Genomic DNA, 14,198 nt, shown 5'->3' on the forward strand with positions numbered 1-14,198 from the left:
CGGATCTTTTGACACCCTGGGCGAGGAAAACATCGGGAAGGATACCCTTTTGAAGAATTACATTGAAAATAAACCGCTTGGACACACATCTTGAATAACCTTAGACTCCAAGAACAGCCAACGCGTCCAGCTTGGTGGTCAAACTCTACCCGCGAGTCTTGCCGGTAGACCATCCCAAGAGACGCTCCCAACCCCTGGCACGACATCCCGAAACACCTGTGCGAGGCGAACACCACCTCATCACTGCGTCTCGCCCACTAAATCTCCGCCTTCACAACGAACAACTCCTTCACCAACGCCAATAACGACATCCACATAGACCCGTCTCAGATACCTCGACGTGGAGCTTAACATCGACGCTGAACGCGGAGAAGAAAGTGATATTAGAAAAGCCAAAGATTAGCAAAGGGAGGAAGTTCAAAGAGGAGTTATTCCTTGCGTTTGTGTTCTTACCGTCGAATTGTTGGTATACGAGGGGTGAGATGAGGTTAGGTGTTGAGGAAGAGGCGGGAGTGAAATGAGGGTTAGGAGGGTGCCGATTAATGGGAGGGTGGATGTTACAGTTCGGATTGGGGGACGGGCAGTTTGATATGGAAGTATAGATGACGGTGTGATACCGATAGGAGAACATTTCCGCCTCGCGCTTCGCCGCGGAGGTGGTAGTTTTGGTAGTTTTCACCTTGGGAGCATGGGCGCTCAAGTTGGAAGCATTTCTGCGGGTCCTGGAGGCAAGAAGCTAGACAATATTTGAATTTTTGAAGTCAAACGCATAGCGTGTTATCCATACCAGAGTTCTTTCTATTGCTCGTGATCAATTAGCGTTTTAATAATGCTCCCCGTACCACGTTACGAGGATCAACCCCCGACGCAACTTCTAGAGCAAATCCTCACAAGGTAGGGTTCGGTTACCACCACTTCTCCGACAGAACATTCGCTTCATTCATCCCCTCAGCGTTCTTCGCCTTCTCAACAAACTCATCTGTCATCGTAGGAATACCACAAATATAACAGATAGTTCTCTTCCTTTCTTCTATAGGCCCGAGAGCATCGAGGAGATCCGTATGATGTATCCTTCTCCTCTGGATTTCTATCCCCTTTACCCCTACCACGTGTTTCTCGCTTCGAACTTCCTCTCCCCCATTTTGACCAGAAGTCAGAAACAGCTGGAATTGCCCCTCATTCCCTAAGGTGTCAAACACAGATATCAACCGCTCCAAAAATAAGATTTCTGACGGGTTCGTGTGCGGTCCTGGATCCCGCGTCGTGTAAAAAAACTTCACGACAAGCCCTAGCTTGCCAGCTTCCCGTGCCGTCTGCTCAAGATGAGATACAATACTCATCAAAGGATTAATTCCCACTCCACCGGCGATGAACACAACTCTCGTCGCCTTTCCTGCTCCTTTCTCCTCGACCCCACTTTCCCCATTACTCAGTAAAGGCGGAGGCCAGACAAAACTTCCGCCAACTCTGACTTGCAATTGGCTTCCTAAAATCCTCTCTTCCTCTTGCCATAGCCACGCAGCAGGTGGGTTTGAAGGCGATTTCTGAATCGCGAGTTCGAGATAGTTGCTCGGCGGTTGGAGGAGGGAAGGTGGGGACGTGATTGTGAAACCGCCTGCTTTTGAGATGCCGGGGACATAGACGTCCAGCCATTGACCGGGAAGGAACTGTTTGAAGCAATGCTGTCAGATATCGGCTCTTTAAGAAGGGGTAGAGATGCAGGGATATACCGTAATGGGTCTCCATCCTGGCTCGAGGACTGGGGATAGACGGAAGAGTCGGATGGTGGGGTTTACGGGGTCGATATTTGTGAGGAGAACGCGGTGTAGTGTCTGTGGTACGTTAGTTGAGATTTGATAAGTGGAGGCAGGAGATATTGACTTCGTCACGTGGTTCGGCGGCAGTTCGCTCGAGATGGGAGAGGGATTGTTTAGCTGTTTTCGAGGCCATTGTGCGCAGGGGTGGTCGATGGGTTGATGAAATGGGAATGATACGAGGTGGCGCGGTAAATGGATGCTGGAGAAGGTAAACGTACACTAGGTATTTTCATTTGCTGGTGAGTGGATGCTAGTGAGAAAGCGTGTCGGAACGTCTGCCGACGACGTTGATGTAGATCGGCATTAGCCGAGAGCACTGAGCGGCTTAGGTAAGACAGCTAGAGAAATTTATGGATATTCTGAGAGGAGGAATGCATAGCTAAGTCAAGGGAAAGATAGCTGAACATGCACTCGATTCTCTCTAGGCGTTTGCAAATCCAGAAATCCCTCTCCCATTGTGAATGTCCTCACGTAATCATATCCCCTGTTCTCCCCTCAGTAAGCGGCGTCCAAGGGCCAAGGCCACCTATCAACCCATATCATTGACGAAACAAACAAGAAGCCCTCTAATAGTACTTCCTATATTCCTCGTCCTCTCCTTCAGCGTACGGCTGTTGTACCGATTCCGAGGCAACATAATAACTACCAGAGGGATGGACACAATAATGATCAACAGGGGGCACAGGGCCAGTGGCGGTATGGTATCCACACTCCCCGAAATAGTCGGCATCCGACCCAGCGGTATACGTTTCAGGAAGAGCTGAAGAGCTACTGGAGCTGTGGCATGCTGGTTGACGATAATAATCTGTATCTAATCCGGGTGGGTAATCACCAGGGGATAAAGCAGAGCTACTGGAGCTCTGGTATCCGGAATCAGGGTAGAAATCCGGACCTGATCGGGAGGGGTAGATGGCAGGAGTCGTGGCAGGGCTTCTGGGGCTCTGGTATCCGGATTCTGCGTATGGAGGGTTGCTCGCGTCCGCATACCAGCCATCTTCCTGCAGCTGGGAGTGATGAACAACACCGGGATTTATGTACTCGTAGAAGTCCATCTTAGCCCGTCTACCAGGGGTTTGGAAAATGGCGAACCTGATGAAACTACCGTACACTTCCTCAGTCGCATCGCTTCCTTTGGTCTTAAACTGATAGTCCTTGAATGTATAATTATGCAAGTCGTCATGTTTTAAATCTCCTCGATCTCGAATTTTGGTTGCCACAACACAATGGCCACCTCGATTAATCCTTGTATATCCAATTGCAAATGGCCGGTTTTCGTACTCGCGAATCCATGGACTTAAGAAGTACATAGCCAAGTCTTGTTGGGTCCGTAGAGTGTCCTGGCTGTTCTCCTCTCTGTTGAATGGCACTGTGACCACGTGCACGTCTGGTAACCTTCCAAAAATCCACTCTATTTCTCCCACCAGGGGTGCTTTACTAGTCCCAGAAAGCCGTACGCCTAAGCGATCCAATAATTTTTCATACTTCATGTTGAGAATATAGGCAACCGACACATAAATGCAGTTGTTTGACAACCTGTCAGGGTTCCAACGAGAGTATCCCTTCCTGCCGCCTTCCTTGAGAAGCCCAAACTCCTCCCAGATTTCACTAAACACTGCTCCATGTTGGCTGCAGGCTGGTGCTTCCTTCACCACAAGGCCTGCGGTGTAGCCAGCGTAGGAATCCGGAGCTTGTTGCAAGGGCCAGTCTTCCACAGGTAGAGCATATGTCTGCTTTTCCACATCCAGTCCAGAAAGAGCTGCACAGAGTTTATCTTGTTCAGCTGCGTCATCATGCAAGGTGGAAGGGGCAATGTAATTGGGTTGGTTCCCGTCCCTGAAGTAGTCCTGCGGAGAATTTGTGTCTCCCGCGGGATAGAATTGATGCGAGGAAGTGTTATATCTCGGTGAGGTTGGCTCTTTCGAGCGTTTGTTCCGAGAGTGTTTTGAAGCCTTGCGCCCAGAAGACATGATGGCCAACTTCAATCGGCGTCAATAGAATTGACCGGCTGCGCTATGAAGCCGCAAAAAGTTTCAACGGCTTTGAAAAGAGGCACACTTGATCAACACAGCATATTGTCGTGGTTTTGAAGGAATGCATTTGCTTCAAAGGCGGAGTGGCCTCATTGGGCCTCATTGGGTGGCAAGCCACAGCCTCGCCAGACTTCAGTGGGGATTGGGATTCTTTCCTTATTGCGATCGAGCTTCCAATCAAATTAGCTGATGGGTATCATTGGGTTCAAGTCAGCCCGGAGTGATATCCACTAAACTGTCGGCTTTGCTGCCCAAACGCTAGTGGGGTAAAGACTGAGATAATTGATTGGTACTAGATACGGTCTCTCGAACAGGCTTGGGCTCGACTGAAAACAAGGTCAGCAATCCATCCTCGCATACAACGCCTCCTTTACCTAGCTCAACTGCGCCTCCCGAACCTTTCCATCTTCCAATGCAGATTCAACATGATGGTTCATCATCGGGCTCACACCCTTCAAAAAGCAAGCCACGATCCCATTCGCCGCCACAAGGCACGCAATAGCAATCCACACATATCTCCAGCTCTTCTCGCTCGCATCCACTACCACCGGCGCCCTCGAATTCCCCGCTAACTCGGGACCCACAAGAGAGGCGTACTTATTGTTGTAGATAGCAGTGAATATTGTGATACCAATGATGCCGCCGAGAGCACGGCAGGAGATGCTGATTGTTGCTGCGGTGCCGATGAGGAAGGAGGGGATAGAGAGGCCGAGCGCCACGACTATTCTCCAGTTAGCAGTTGTGTGTCGTTGGGGAGGCAATCATCTTTACCTGGGATAACGGTCGTGACTGCAGTGCCAATTCCGAAGAGGGTTGAGAAGGCGTAGGCCCAGGGCAGTCGTTGAGAGTTTACGAGACCCATGAGTCCTGTCCCATGTTAGTAAATTGCTCAAAGAAGAGGAGGGAATTGGGGCAGCACACCAGTAAATAGAGAACACCAAAATAGAGCAACAACCAACATAATCCGATAAGATCTCGTAGATGCCATCACCCATCCCGCAGGAATACAGCCGAACGTCGAAGTGATCAGATACGGTGATAGAATAACAGCGATCCTGACCGCATTCTGGGAGAATAGATCGAAGATCTGCTGTGAATACAGGACGTTGACACCAAGAAGGAGCATGCCGTCGATTGTGCAGACGAAAAGTAAGATTGGGAAGTTCATGGTCTGGAAAAGGCGGTGGTCAAAAATGCCTTCCTTCACCACGAATGCTTCGTAAAAACCGAACAGGAGAAGCCCCACACAACCAGCGGTGAGAGTAGCGATGACTTGTGGTGAATTCCAGGCATATGTGCTTCCGCCCCATGTTAAGCCAATGATAAGGGAAGCGAATGCACCAGACATAGTTAGGATGCCGATATAGTCGACATTAAGAACGATATCTTTCAAGACGTGGTGGCGGCCGAGCAGTGGACGGGGTGGGAAATATGTTACTGCAATGGAGAGAGCAGTAAGGCCATAGATAATACCGTTGAAGTAGTAGGCCCAGCGCCAACCTCCTGCACCTCCGGTGTTGTCACGAACAAAGGCTGCTGCGAGAAATGTTCCGAGGACGACGAAGGCGCTGGCCATTGCTTGGGAGACGCCCATTCCCCATGGTCGGAGTTTGTTGGGAAGGATTTCTTGGATGCAAGAGATGGATGTGATCTGTTTTCTGTCAGCACTACAATTTCGGAGGCCACATCAGGTGCCTACGCAACCAGCATTTGCGATTCCCGTCAAGATGTTTCCAGCGATAATGTCGGTGATTTTATGTGCTGAGCCCGAAATGCATGACCCGACAACGCCGAGCAGAGCACCGCACACAAGGAACCATTTCTTTCCCAATCGATCGCCGAGAGAGCCCTGGACGAATCAGTCTATACCACTCCAATTGCGTACAGTCGAACTCACGAAGATAGGGCCCGCAGCCAAGACCACGAGGAAGTTCCCATTGGCAATCCAGGAAGCAAGTGCGGCGTCTGCCGGTGATCTGGCGACGGTCGAAACTTGGAACTTGATCGTCGTATTGGTCTATAGTGTCAGTGTTGGACAGCTCATTTCGGTTAGGCAGCTCACAGTATTCGCAAGAGCAGCGCAGACATTGCCCATAGAAAGGGTCATCACACAGAGTATGGTTCGCCATCCGAGTTGGTAAGGGGTTTGTGGTTCGTCCTCATTTTGTGCCAACTCTTGAATTGTGTGGTGTTTATGAGGATGCCCAATGTGTGATCTCTCTACCTGGGAGATCTCGGGCTTCGATTCGTCGGTCATGTTGAAGTAGCACCTCAGTTTTCGAATATCGGAAGGTTTCTCAAACCTTGGAGGCAGAATCGGCTGTTCGTGGGGTCTGGTGGACTGATCTGAGGACTCTTGGGACTTATCTAATTAAGTAGTCATTCGATCTGTACTCAAGCTGTGGGCATCTGGGGTAGAAGCTCGGTCAAAAAACTAGAGACCGGGGTAGGAGTTAAGGGTCTGGATGTGGACGGTGAAGATGCCGTATCTGGGTGCCGGCGGCAGCTTTAACTCCGCTCCAGATGTGTCCAATCCACTAATGACACTTTATTGTGTCTGAAAGCATTGTTAATTAGAAAGGAGGCTTTAGTGGGCGGAGCTAGCAAGCGAAGTCTCCTCCACACGCCACCGTCCACTCCACGTCCACTTGGCACATGCCACCCCCAGACCCCACAAACGCCAATGAAATGGAGAAGACGGGACATCCTGGGAAAAGAGAACGCCTCAGATCGGCCATTTGTGCCAGGTGAATTGCCGTTCAGCGTTTGCGGACACGCATTGAAGCCGCCGGTGCTCTTGGATTGCGGGCTGTGGGAATCAACAACCCGGTGCAGTGGTATCAAACTTTAACGTAGCTCGGAATTCATAAAGAATTGACAGTAGTGCAATTGACTCAACCACAAGCATTTGTGATCTTCGGTATAGGCGTAGATAGCACGAACTTCTTCACCTCCTCGATATCCCGGGTACAATCCACCAAGCGACCCTCCAGCCCTGCGCCTTTGCCTGCCGCAAGATAGACACAAGTCCAAGCAGGAGTCTCCGCTTTGAAATCAGGATGCATCTTCGCCATCTTCGCCATATGCTCCACTACATATGGCGCTTCCTTCTTCGTCTTCTCGGGGAAAGCAGTCTCATGAAGCTTCGTCCTCACCTCTCCTGGATGAATGGAGAAGACTGAGATCCCATTGTCGTCAAAACCGAAGGTATCCTTCTGGAGGATATTCAATTCGTTCTGCAGGATGCCAGCAAATCGTGTGATGGCTGTCTTTGCACAGCTGTATCCAGCAGCCCAGGGAAGATCTGCGGCTGCTGCTCGTGATGATGTGTAGATGATTATGCCTGAGTTCCGCTTTTGCATTGAAGGGAGGATCATCCGTGTTAATTCGGTGGGAGACTTGACCATGGTCTCCATTTGTTTCCACCACTCGTCAGGATCGGTCAGGTGGAATGGCATGAAGGTATTTGTTCCGGCATTGTAGATGAGGATGTCGATAGGACCAAGACCTTCTGTGACCTGGGAGGAGATCAGCCATCTTCTTGCGAGCTTGGAAAAAGTGACATGCCTCCCTCACCAAACGTTCTAACTCTGACCTGACGCAAACATCTGCCACAATGCCTATTGCTTTTACACCGCCGCCCAAACTCAGTACATCTTTCGTAGTCTCCTCAACTTCACGCTTCGTTCTTCCTGATATTGCAACTGCAGCACCAGACCTTGCCAGTGCAAATGCAATCTCTCTTCCAATGCCTCTCCCAGATCCAGCAACAAGGGCAACTTTGCCTGCCAGTGAACCTTTGAATTGTTCCGGCACGATGGCTGGATAGATGCCAGTTCGCAAGGTAAACTCAGGTTTCGACATCTTACTGAACTAAACCTTTAAATTCTGAAAACAAAGAAGGAAGAAGAAGGCTGAGACGAAAAGCAGGCCAGAAAATCGGGGGTGGATACCTGCCCCACCTCCGAGGTGGACGGAATGAAAGCTACCCGTCCTTGCCGCCAGCCTCGTCCGGAATGTGGGAAACAGCGATATATCAACAGCCTTCTCGGCCATCCTGCAAGATGCAGCATCCGGTACATTCAAAATGGGGTTTGAAATATACGTTCCTGAAAACCTCACCTTCCAAGACTACCTCGCCATCTGCCAATGTGCGCGAACGCTCGCCGACGCATATGATCGAAAAGTCCGTCCCTACATCCCCTCAGGGCCCTTAGATTGACACGTTACAGGACAAGCAGCGTCTGCGGGCATCCCTTGCACCCGATATAATAGTCGACTACAGTCTCGTTGTCCCAGCCTGGGGTGCGAAGTCCTTCACAGCCGATGGCTTTGTAGAAGAATGGCTTGGCCCCAAACACCTCGGCGTCAAAGCCCTAGCCACACAGCATCTACTCGGTATCCCATATTTCAAGTCGGTTTCGGAAGAGGAGATTGTTGTTGAGTGGCAGCAGATGGCAAGCCATGGGCGGCGTGTCGAGGGGGAGGACTTCGCAAGTCCGATGTGCAAAATCTCCGAGACGAGCGACGGGAGGAGTTGGATGACGCAGACCTTCGTAAAGGTTGAGGGGGCATGGAGAGTGAGGACTATCAAGCCGGAGGTGCTGTATCATACGGGCGATTTTCGACAGATTGGGAGACCGGATGAAGGACCAGACTTGAGGGCGTAGATGGTGAGGAGAAGTGTGTGTGGGCCGAGAAATCTGACGCGATCGACGCGAGGCGAGGTGCTTTTGTCTCACGGGAAACGACATCCCACCTTTCTGTCAAACAATGCAATTGGCAACATGCAATATTGGTGAAGGTAGGTAGGTATGTTTGCTTTTTGAATTTGATTGTCTCCTGTCCTTCAAGTCTGTCTTCAAGTTTTCTGCATTGTCCTCTTCCGCACTTTACATCCGAGAATGGAATCCCGCTCCCTCCTCAAACTCGTCGAAGCCGACGCAGAATCCCACATCTCCTTCCTCCAATCCTTTATCCGCGCCGCCTCACCCAACCCGCCAGGAGACACTCGTCTCGCAACAGATGTCTTGATCTCCTACCTTCGCTCCCATAGTGTCTCTCCCGAGATGATCACCCCACAAGCGCACATGCCCAACATTGTCAGTTCCTTCACCTGTACCACCCCCGGTCCCCGCCTCATTATGAATGGCCACATCGACGTATTCCCCGCCAGCGACGTCAAGACTGGGCATGCGACCCCTGGTCCGGTGATCTGGTTGACGGAAGAATCCACGGACGAGGAGCCGTCGACATGAAAGCTGGCACCGCCGCGTCAGTGATTGCCTACAGCTTCCTGTACCGGTACCGGCATCTTCTCTCTGGTTCTCTCGCACTCTGCGCTGTATCCGGTGAGGAGACGGGCGGGAAGTGGGGCAGTAAGTATCTTCTCGAACTTGATGGGGGGTGGAAAGGCGACTGCATGATCAATGCTGAGCCAGGAGGCTTGGGGACTATCAGATTTGCAGAGAAGGGGACATTGAGGTTAGGATTTGAGATTAGGATCGAGGGTGCGCATGGTGCATATGTGCGTAGGAGTAAGAGCGCGACGAGGATTGCGGCGAGATTGATTGGCGAGCTTGCGAAGGTGGAGGAGCTTGTTCCAGACCTTGACATTGGGCTGGGAGAATACATGAAGCGGGAGGATGTCAGGGCTGCGATTGATGAAGCAATGGGGAAAGGCGCAGCTGGCATTGTGCTAAAGCCGACTTTGAATATTGGCACCATTCATGGTGGATTGAAGATCAACATGATTCCGGACCGATGTGTATTTGAGGCCGATATTCGGTTACCTGTTGGATTGAAAGCGGAGCAGGTGATGGATGTTATTTATGGAATATTGGAGGGGTATTCAGAGGCCAGTGTCGAAATTCATGAGGCGGCGAGTAACCCTGCTGCAGCGTGTTCTCACGACCATCCTATGGTTGAGATCTTGGTGAGGAATGCTGAGTTGGTGATAGGGAAGAGACCCTTGGCCATTCCGTCAGTGGGAGCTACAGATTGTAAGTTTTGGAGATATAAAGGGGTGCCGGTTTATGTGTTTGGAGTGTCTCCTGAGACGATGGCTGCAAGAGATGAGTCTGTTTCGGTCGATGAGTTCCTTGCTGTGATCAAGGCGCATGTCCTCGCAAGTTGGGAATATCTGGGAGGTAAAACATGATGGAATAGATATCTACAGCTCTAAAACAACATCCCTTGTCCCATAGGAAGGCAGGGCCATGGAAAACAAAAAATTTACCCCAAGAAGAAGTAAACCCATACGCTACAAGCAAAGAAAACATCTACTGCTATCGGATATTTCTTCAACTCCACAAACTCCAATTAAAACACCCAAGATCGACAAATCACCTTCCGCCACAATTCATTCATCGTCCGTCTCCTTTAGAAGTGACAGGTTTCAATGAAAGATCATTCTCCCACCCAGCTAGGACATCTGCAGAGTGACGTTGCTCCTCCTCTGTGACATTGGCCTTTGGAGCTTGGTCCCAGACCGTGGCATTTGGTGACAGGTAATCCAAGGTACTCGCAGCGTCCATCGTCAGAGGTTCAGGCAGCGTTTGGTTCCCTATTCCCATCTCCGCTGCATCAAGCGTACGCTTCGACACTGCTTCCATCGTCCTTACGCCATGGTTGCCGAGCCATTCCCCGCAACGGTATTCATTATTTTGCCATTTGCTCAGCGGGTACAGCCCTGCCCAAACATGCGGTGCGTCGCGCTCGAAGATAGTGTGGCCCATAGCATTAGTACATAATGCTGCGTTCGCCTCGAGTTCGTCCATGTGCAGCGTGGCAATCTTGATCATCGCGCAGTCTTGGTCTCCCCAGTCACGGTCTTTAAAGCCCTCAGGACAGTCTGGCCAGCCTCGCTTCCCGCAGTTTCGGTATTTGTCTACTGTGTCTTTGCTTGTTTTGACGGTGTAGCGATTCCAGAAATGGTTGTCGTCGAAGTCCTTGTGTGGCCAGCGGAGCCCTAGTTCGCACATTGACATGTACGTCGTGTACGGCGATTTGTCCCACAGAACCTATGATATTCAGCAATGTGTCGAAAATGGCGAAGGTGAGTACTTACCCGAGGTACTCGGTCTGCAAAGGTCCAATCCGTTTTTTTGTGCTTCGCACTCCCTGGACCCAGGGTCAACGCGTTCATGAAATCCGCAGTCTCGTTGGCCGCGTGGTTCCCACAGGTAGCTGGGAAGTTGAAGTTCTTCCACCAAAGGCGCTGGTGTTCGTGGGTATCGAATGTGTTATCGTCGTACATGCACACCGGGATGTGAAAGCCGCGGGGGTGGTCTCCAATTTCAATGCTTCTGATTCCCCAGTCCCGCGCACCCCAATGGTTGCCAAACTTCTTATAGCTTTCCCAAATTTCCTGCAGCATTTCATTTTTGTTAAAAGAGAAGCCATGCAGGGCGCCGAACTTCTCAATCGATCTGATGGCAACCATGTCGATTTCGTGAGGCTCAGTATTTGAGAAGTACCACCTAGCTGCTTGGCATACCAAAGTCGGATCCGTCTCTGGTTCCGGACAAAATAACGATTCGTACTCATCTCCAGTTTTAGTACATTTTTCAATGGCGTCCTCTCGGTGTGAACATTTCACGTAATTGTATCCAGCAGAAAGAGTTACAGAAGCCAAATCTTTGATATATCCGAGTTCAAATCTCCTGCGGGAGGAGTCAGCCAACTTGCCCAATATCTGATACGTACTTACTTATGAAAATCCTCAGCATGGTGCAAATCATATTCGATCGTACCCTCTTCATTCTTCCCAACCCATTTACGAGCCAGCATCCACCTAGCAACCATCGACGGACGCCCGGGCTCCGGAACGGCGCCGTCGTACATGTCCTTGTATAGCATCCACACCTGTCTTCTCCCGTTGTGCAGTTCGGCATTGTACCGCTGTCTCAACAAATCAATGTTCTCCGAGTTTAGGTCCTTCCAGTCTCCTTCAAATTCCGAGCAGATCCAGCCTGTTCCGGACCCACCAATTATCGTTGGCAACTCGACGACGCCTCCTTTGAGCCCAGCTTGTGCCTGTTCGCGGTGCTCCTTCAGTTTATTCCTGGGCCAAGCTCTATAGGCTTTGCTGTTTGTCAGAGTATTTATCCAAGTGGTTTCCTCTTGGCTTCTATCGGCACTCCACTTATTGTTGTTAGTCAGAGCATTTTCCCAGGTGGTTCCCTCTTTGTGTCCATCGGCGCTCCACTTTTCGCCATGATGGTAGTAGTTCATGAACCATTGCTGTGGTATATGTTGCAGTTGGTTCCACGCCATTTGTTGTGCTATATTGGTCACCAAAGTTTTGCTCCAGTCCTCGGCAGTTTTCGAAAGGGGAAAGTCAACGTTCTTAAGCGCATCCTCCGGCGACAGTATAGGCTGCTTGTCCAAGTTGAGAATCCCTAGACTGTGAAGAGTGTTTTCCAGGTGCTCAGGCTCGACCCAATCTCCCTTTATATAACTGACTGCGGCTTTTAGTGTTGCTTCTTTGGCTTCGTCGCCTTCCAAGCCCTGCTTCACGTAAGTGGCATGCACCAGCCCAACGTCCTTCAACGATAATTGTACGGCCTTCTTCTCCTGCTCGAGCCTCTCAAGCTTCTCCAAATATTTTTTGCGGGTTCTCCCCTCCGGCCCGGACTTCGTGTGCTCTAATATCTTGCCTTCTATATCCCTCAATGCAGTGTGCTTCTGCGCCTTGATCCTCCCGAGGCTGTCTGCGATCGTCTTGATTTCCCCATCTAAATTGATGCCCTTCAAGTCTTTTTCGAGTCTTGCCAAAGCATTCTTGAAACGTTGAGCTTGAATTAGATGCGTGGTTTTTGTGACCTCCCTTTCGACCATTTCTTGCAGTCTATTGACCAAAACTTGGCCTACGCCATCTGTGAAAACCCCGATCGCAATGTCAATGACCAAATCAATGGCAATCTGAACAATGGCTTTGTAGATGTCGCAAAGTCGTGCCTTGTCGCTGTTGACCTGGAGAGTGAATGTTTTGACGAAGTCCGGAATAATGGTATCGAAGCGTAGTATAGTATCCTTAAATCGGGTCTAATGAATAATTAGTATGAAAATAGAGAGCGGGATCTGCGTGTCCACTTACATCAAGCTGATTAGTATAATCGTGCATTACCCCCCATATCATCGTAGTGAACAGGACCCGCCTGCCAAGCGGCCTATTCTTGGGGAAAAGGCGGATAATATCCGCCACCAAAGGCGGCTGGTAGTTGCAAGAGGCAAAACCTTGCTGACAGCTAAAGTTGGGTTCCTTGAGATATTGCCTCCAGAATAATTCCCACTCACCGTGCTTGTCCCACTCTGGTGTGCCTTGTGCTAGGACAGTCCAGCTGGCATACCATTGTACGGCCATTGATTCCTCGAAATTTTTGTCGTTCATCTCAAAGTACACGTCATCAGGAATCTCTTCTTCATCTGGGAATATCGTGAGGTCATTGAGATCCTGGAAATACTTGGTGTAGTTGAATTCCACGGTGGCGGCGTTGGTGGTGGCGTTCGGGGGTATTTGTAGTGGGTGGTTGAAGGCTGCATGAATGCGGAGGCAAAGTGGAGTTGCTCTCATCTCAGGAATATCCTCGCAAACTTGCTTAGCAACTCGTGTGTTGATGTCCTTTAACATAGCTTCTGTGTCGTTTTCTATAGCATCTATATCAATATCATTGCCGGAAACCTTCGATGATGAATTCGAGAATCGGCTTGCCGTAAAATTCGTGGTGAGAAGAATAGGCACCGGGCTTGTAATCTCCTTGCAACTCGCACCCTCGCAGTCGTTGGGCTTCAAAGCGTCTCCCAGCATGCTTCCAAGGGACTTCGTATTGGCAGAAAAGTTCATAGCATTTCCTGGCATGGCGATTGAGGAGTTAGACGTCAGATCTAGCACCTTGATTGCTGTTGGGGCGTCCTGTGACAAGATCGAAGAGCGGTGGGCCGGGATGCCCAATGCCTGCCTGGCTGCTGCAAAGTTGCTTGGACTAGCCGTAAGAAGTCTTTCGTACGTGCCCGTTGGAGAGCGATTTGAATTAAACATAGAAAGATTTGGTACTGAGGTCCCGGAAACCTTGTTCGCGGACGCAGAGGAGTTTCTTGTCGAATTTGAGGAAGTGTTTGCCCTCGCTTGATCCACAAAAGTAGATAGAGCTGAAGTAAGGCCAAATTCAGATTTGTTTGACGAAATGCGCCCCCCTACTGGATCGTGATTTCGAGTGTCGGCAGTGTGCTGGATATTGGCCTTGGTCGGTTTCGAGGGAAGTGTCGTTACTTCTGAAGAAGAGGCAGTGGACTGAGCGGCGGAAGTTTTCGTCGGCGTTGAGGAAACCGTCGTCGCGAGAACCAAAGA

General features: G+C 50.3%; 7 protein-coding genes across 7 annotated transcripts; 2 read left to right on the forward strand and 5 right to left on the reverse strand.

Annotated features, from left to right (window-relative positions):
* Positions 1-125: 125 nt before the first annotated feature.
* On the reverse strand, positions 126-768 carry K444DRAFT_279168 (uncharacterized protein). The gene has a single exon (XM_024871549.1). The coding sequence runs from the start codon at positions 629-631 to the stop codon at positions 290-292; it is 342 nt and encodes a 113-aa protein (XP_024726933.1). The 5' UTR covers positions 632-768; the 3' UTR covers positions 126-289.
* K444DRAFT_622264 (uncharacterized protein) lies at positions 479-2,071 on the reverse strand. The gene is made up of 3 exons (XM_024882063.1): positions 1,882-2,071; positions 1,731-1,832; positions 479-1,667 (listed from the first exon to the last, which is right to left on the reverse strand). The coding sequence occupies exons 1-3, from the start codon at positions 1,948-1,950 to the stop codon at positions 906-908; spliced, it is 933 nt and encodes a 310-aa protein (XP_024726934.1). The 5' UTR covers positions 1,951-2,071; the 3' UTR covers positions 479-905.
* A 1,931-nt stretch (positions 2,072-4,002) lies between these two features.
* K444DRAFT_279397 (MFS general substrate transporter) lies at positions 4,003-6,229 on the reverse strand. Its single transcript, XM_024871550.1, has 6 exons — positions 5,910-6,229; positions 5,745-5,864; positions 5,547-5,696; positions 4,769-5,498; positions 4,619-4,714; positions 4,003-4,568 (listed from the first exon to the last, which is right to left on the reverse strand). Exons 1-6 carry the CDS (start codon positions 6,102-6,104, stop codon positions 4,222-4,224), a joined length of 1,638 nt encoding a protein of 545 aa, XP_024726935.1. The 5' UTR covers positions 6,105-6,229; the 3' UTR covers positions 4,003-4,221.
* A 512-nt stretch (positions 6,230-6,741) lies between these two features.
* On the reverse strand, positions 6,742-7,711 carry K444DRAFT_648633 (NAD(P)-binding protein; the record flags this gene model as incomplete). Its single annotated transcript, XM_024885484.1, has 2 exons — positions 6,742-7,365; positions 7,415-7,711. The coding sequence occupies 2 exons, from the start codon at positions 7,709-7,711 to the stop codon at positions 6,742-6,744; spliced, it is 921 nt and encodes a 306-aa protein (XP_024726936.1).
* Positions 7,712-7,853: 142 nt separating this feature from the next.
* Positions 7,854-8,517, forward strand: K444DRAFT_604464 (NTF2-like protein; the record flags this gene model as incomplete). The annotated part of the gene is made up of 2 exons (XM_024878812.1): positions 7,854-8,033; positions 8,080-8,517. The coding sequence occupies exons 1-2, from the start codon at positions 7,935-7,937 to the stop codon at positions 8,515-8,517; spliced, it is 537 nt and encodes a 178-aa protein (XP_024726937.1). The 5' UTR covers positions 7,854-7,934.
* A 234-nt stretch (positions 8,518-8,751) lies between these two features.
* On the forward strand, positions 8,752-10,007 carry K444DRAFT_648635 (putative peptidase; the record flags this gene model as incomplete). Its single annotated transcript, XM_024885485.1, has 2 exons — positions 8,752-8,977; positions 9,034-10,007. The coding sequence occupies 2 exons, from the start codon at positions 8,752-8,754 to the stop codon at positions 10,005-10,007; spliced, it is 1,200 nt and encodes a 399-aa protein (XP_024726938.1).
* A 102-nt stretch (positions 10,008-10,109) lies between these two features.
* On the reverse strand, positions 10,110-13,173 carry K444DRAFT_279564 (uncharacterized protein). The gene is made up of 4 exons (XM_024871552.1): positions 13,148-13,173; positions 11,559-12,883; positions 10,917-11,511; positions 10,110-10,869 (listed from the first exon to the last, which is right to left on the reverse strand). The coding sequence occupies exons 2-4, from the start codon at positions 12,686-12,688 to the stop codon at positions 10,213-10,215; spliced, it is 2,382 nt and encodes a 793-aa protein (XP_024726939.1). The 5' UTR covers positions 12,689-12,883; positions 13,148-13,173; the 3' UTR covers positions 10,110-10,212.
* Between the last annotated feature and the right edge of the window lie 1,025 nt (positions 13,174-14,198).

This window comes from Hyaloscypha bicolor (assembly GCF_002865645.1).
Source record: "Hyaloscypha bicolor E unplaced genomic scaffold K444scaffold_184, whole genome shotgun sequence".
Classification (NCBI taxonomy): Eukaryota; Fungi; Ascomycota; class Leotiomycetes; order Helotiales; family Hyaloscyphaceae; genus Hyaloscypha; species Hyaloscypha bicolor.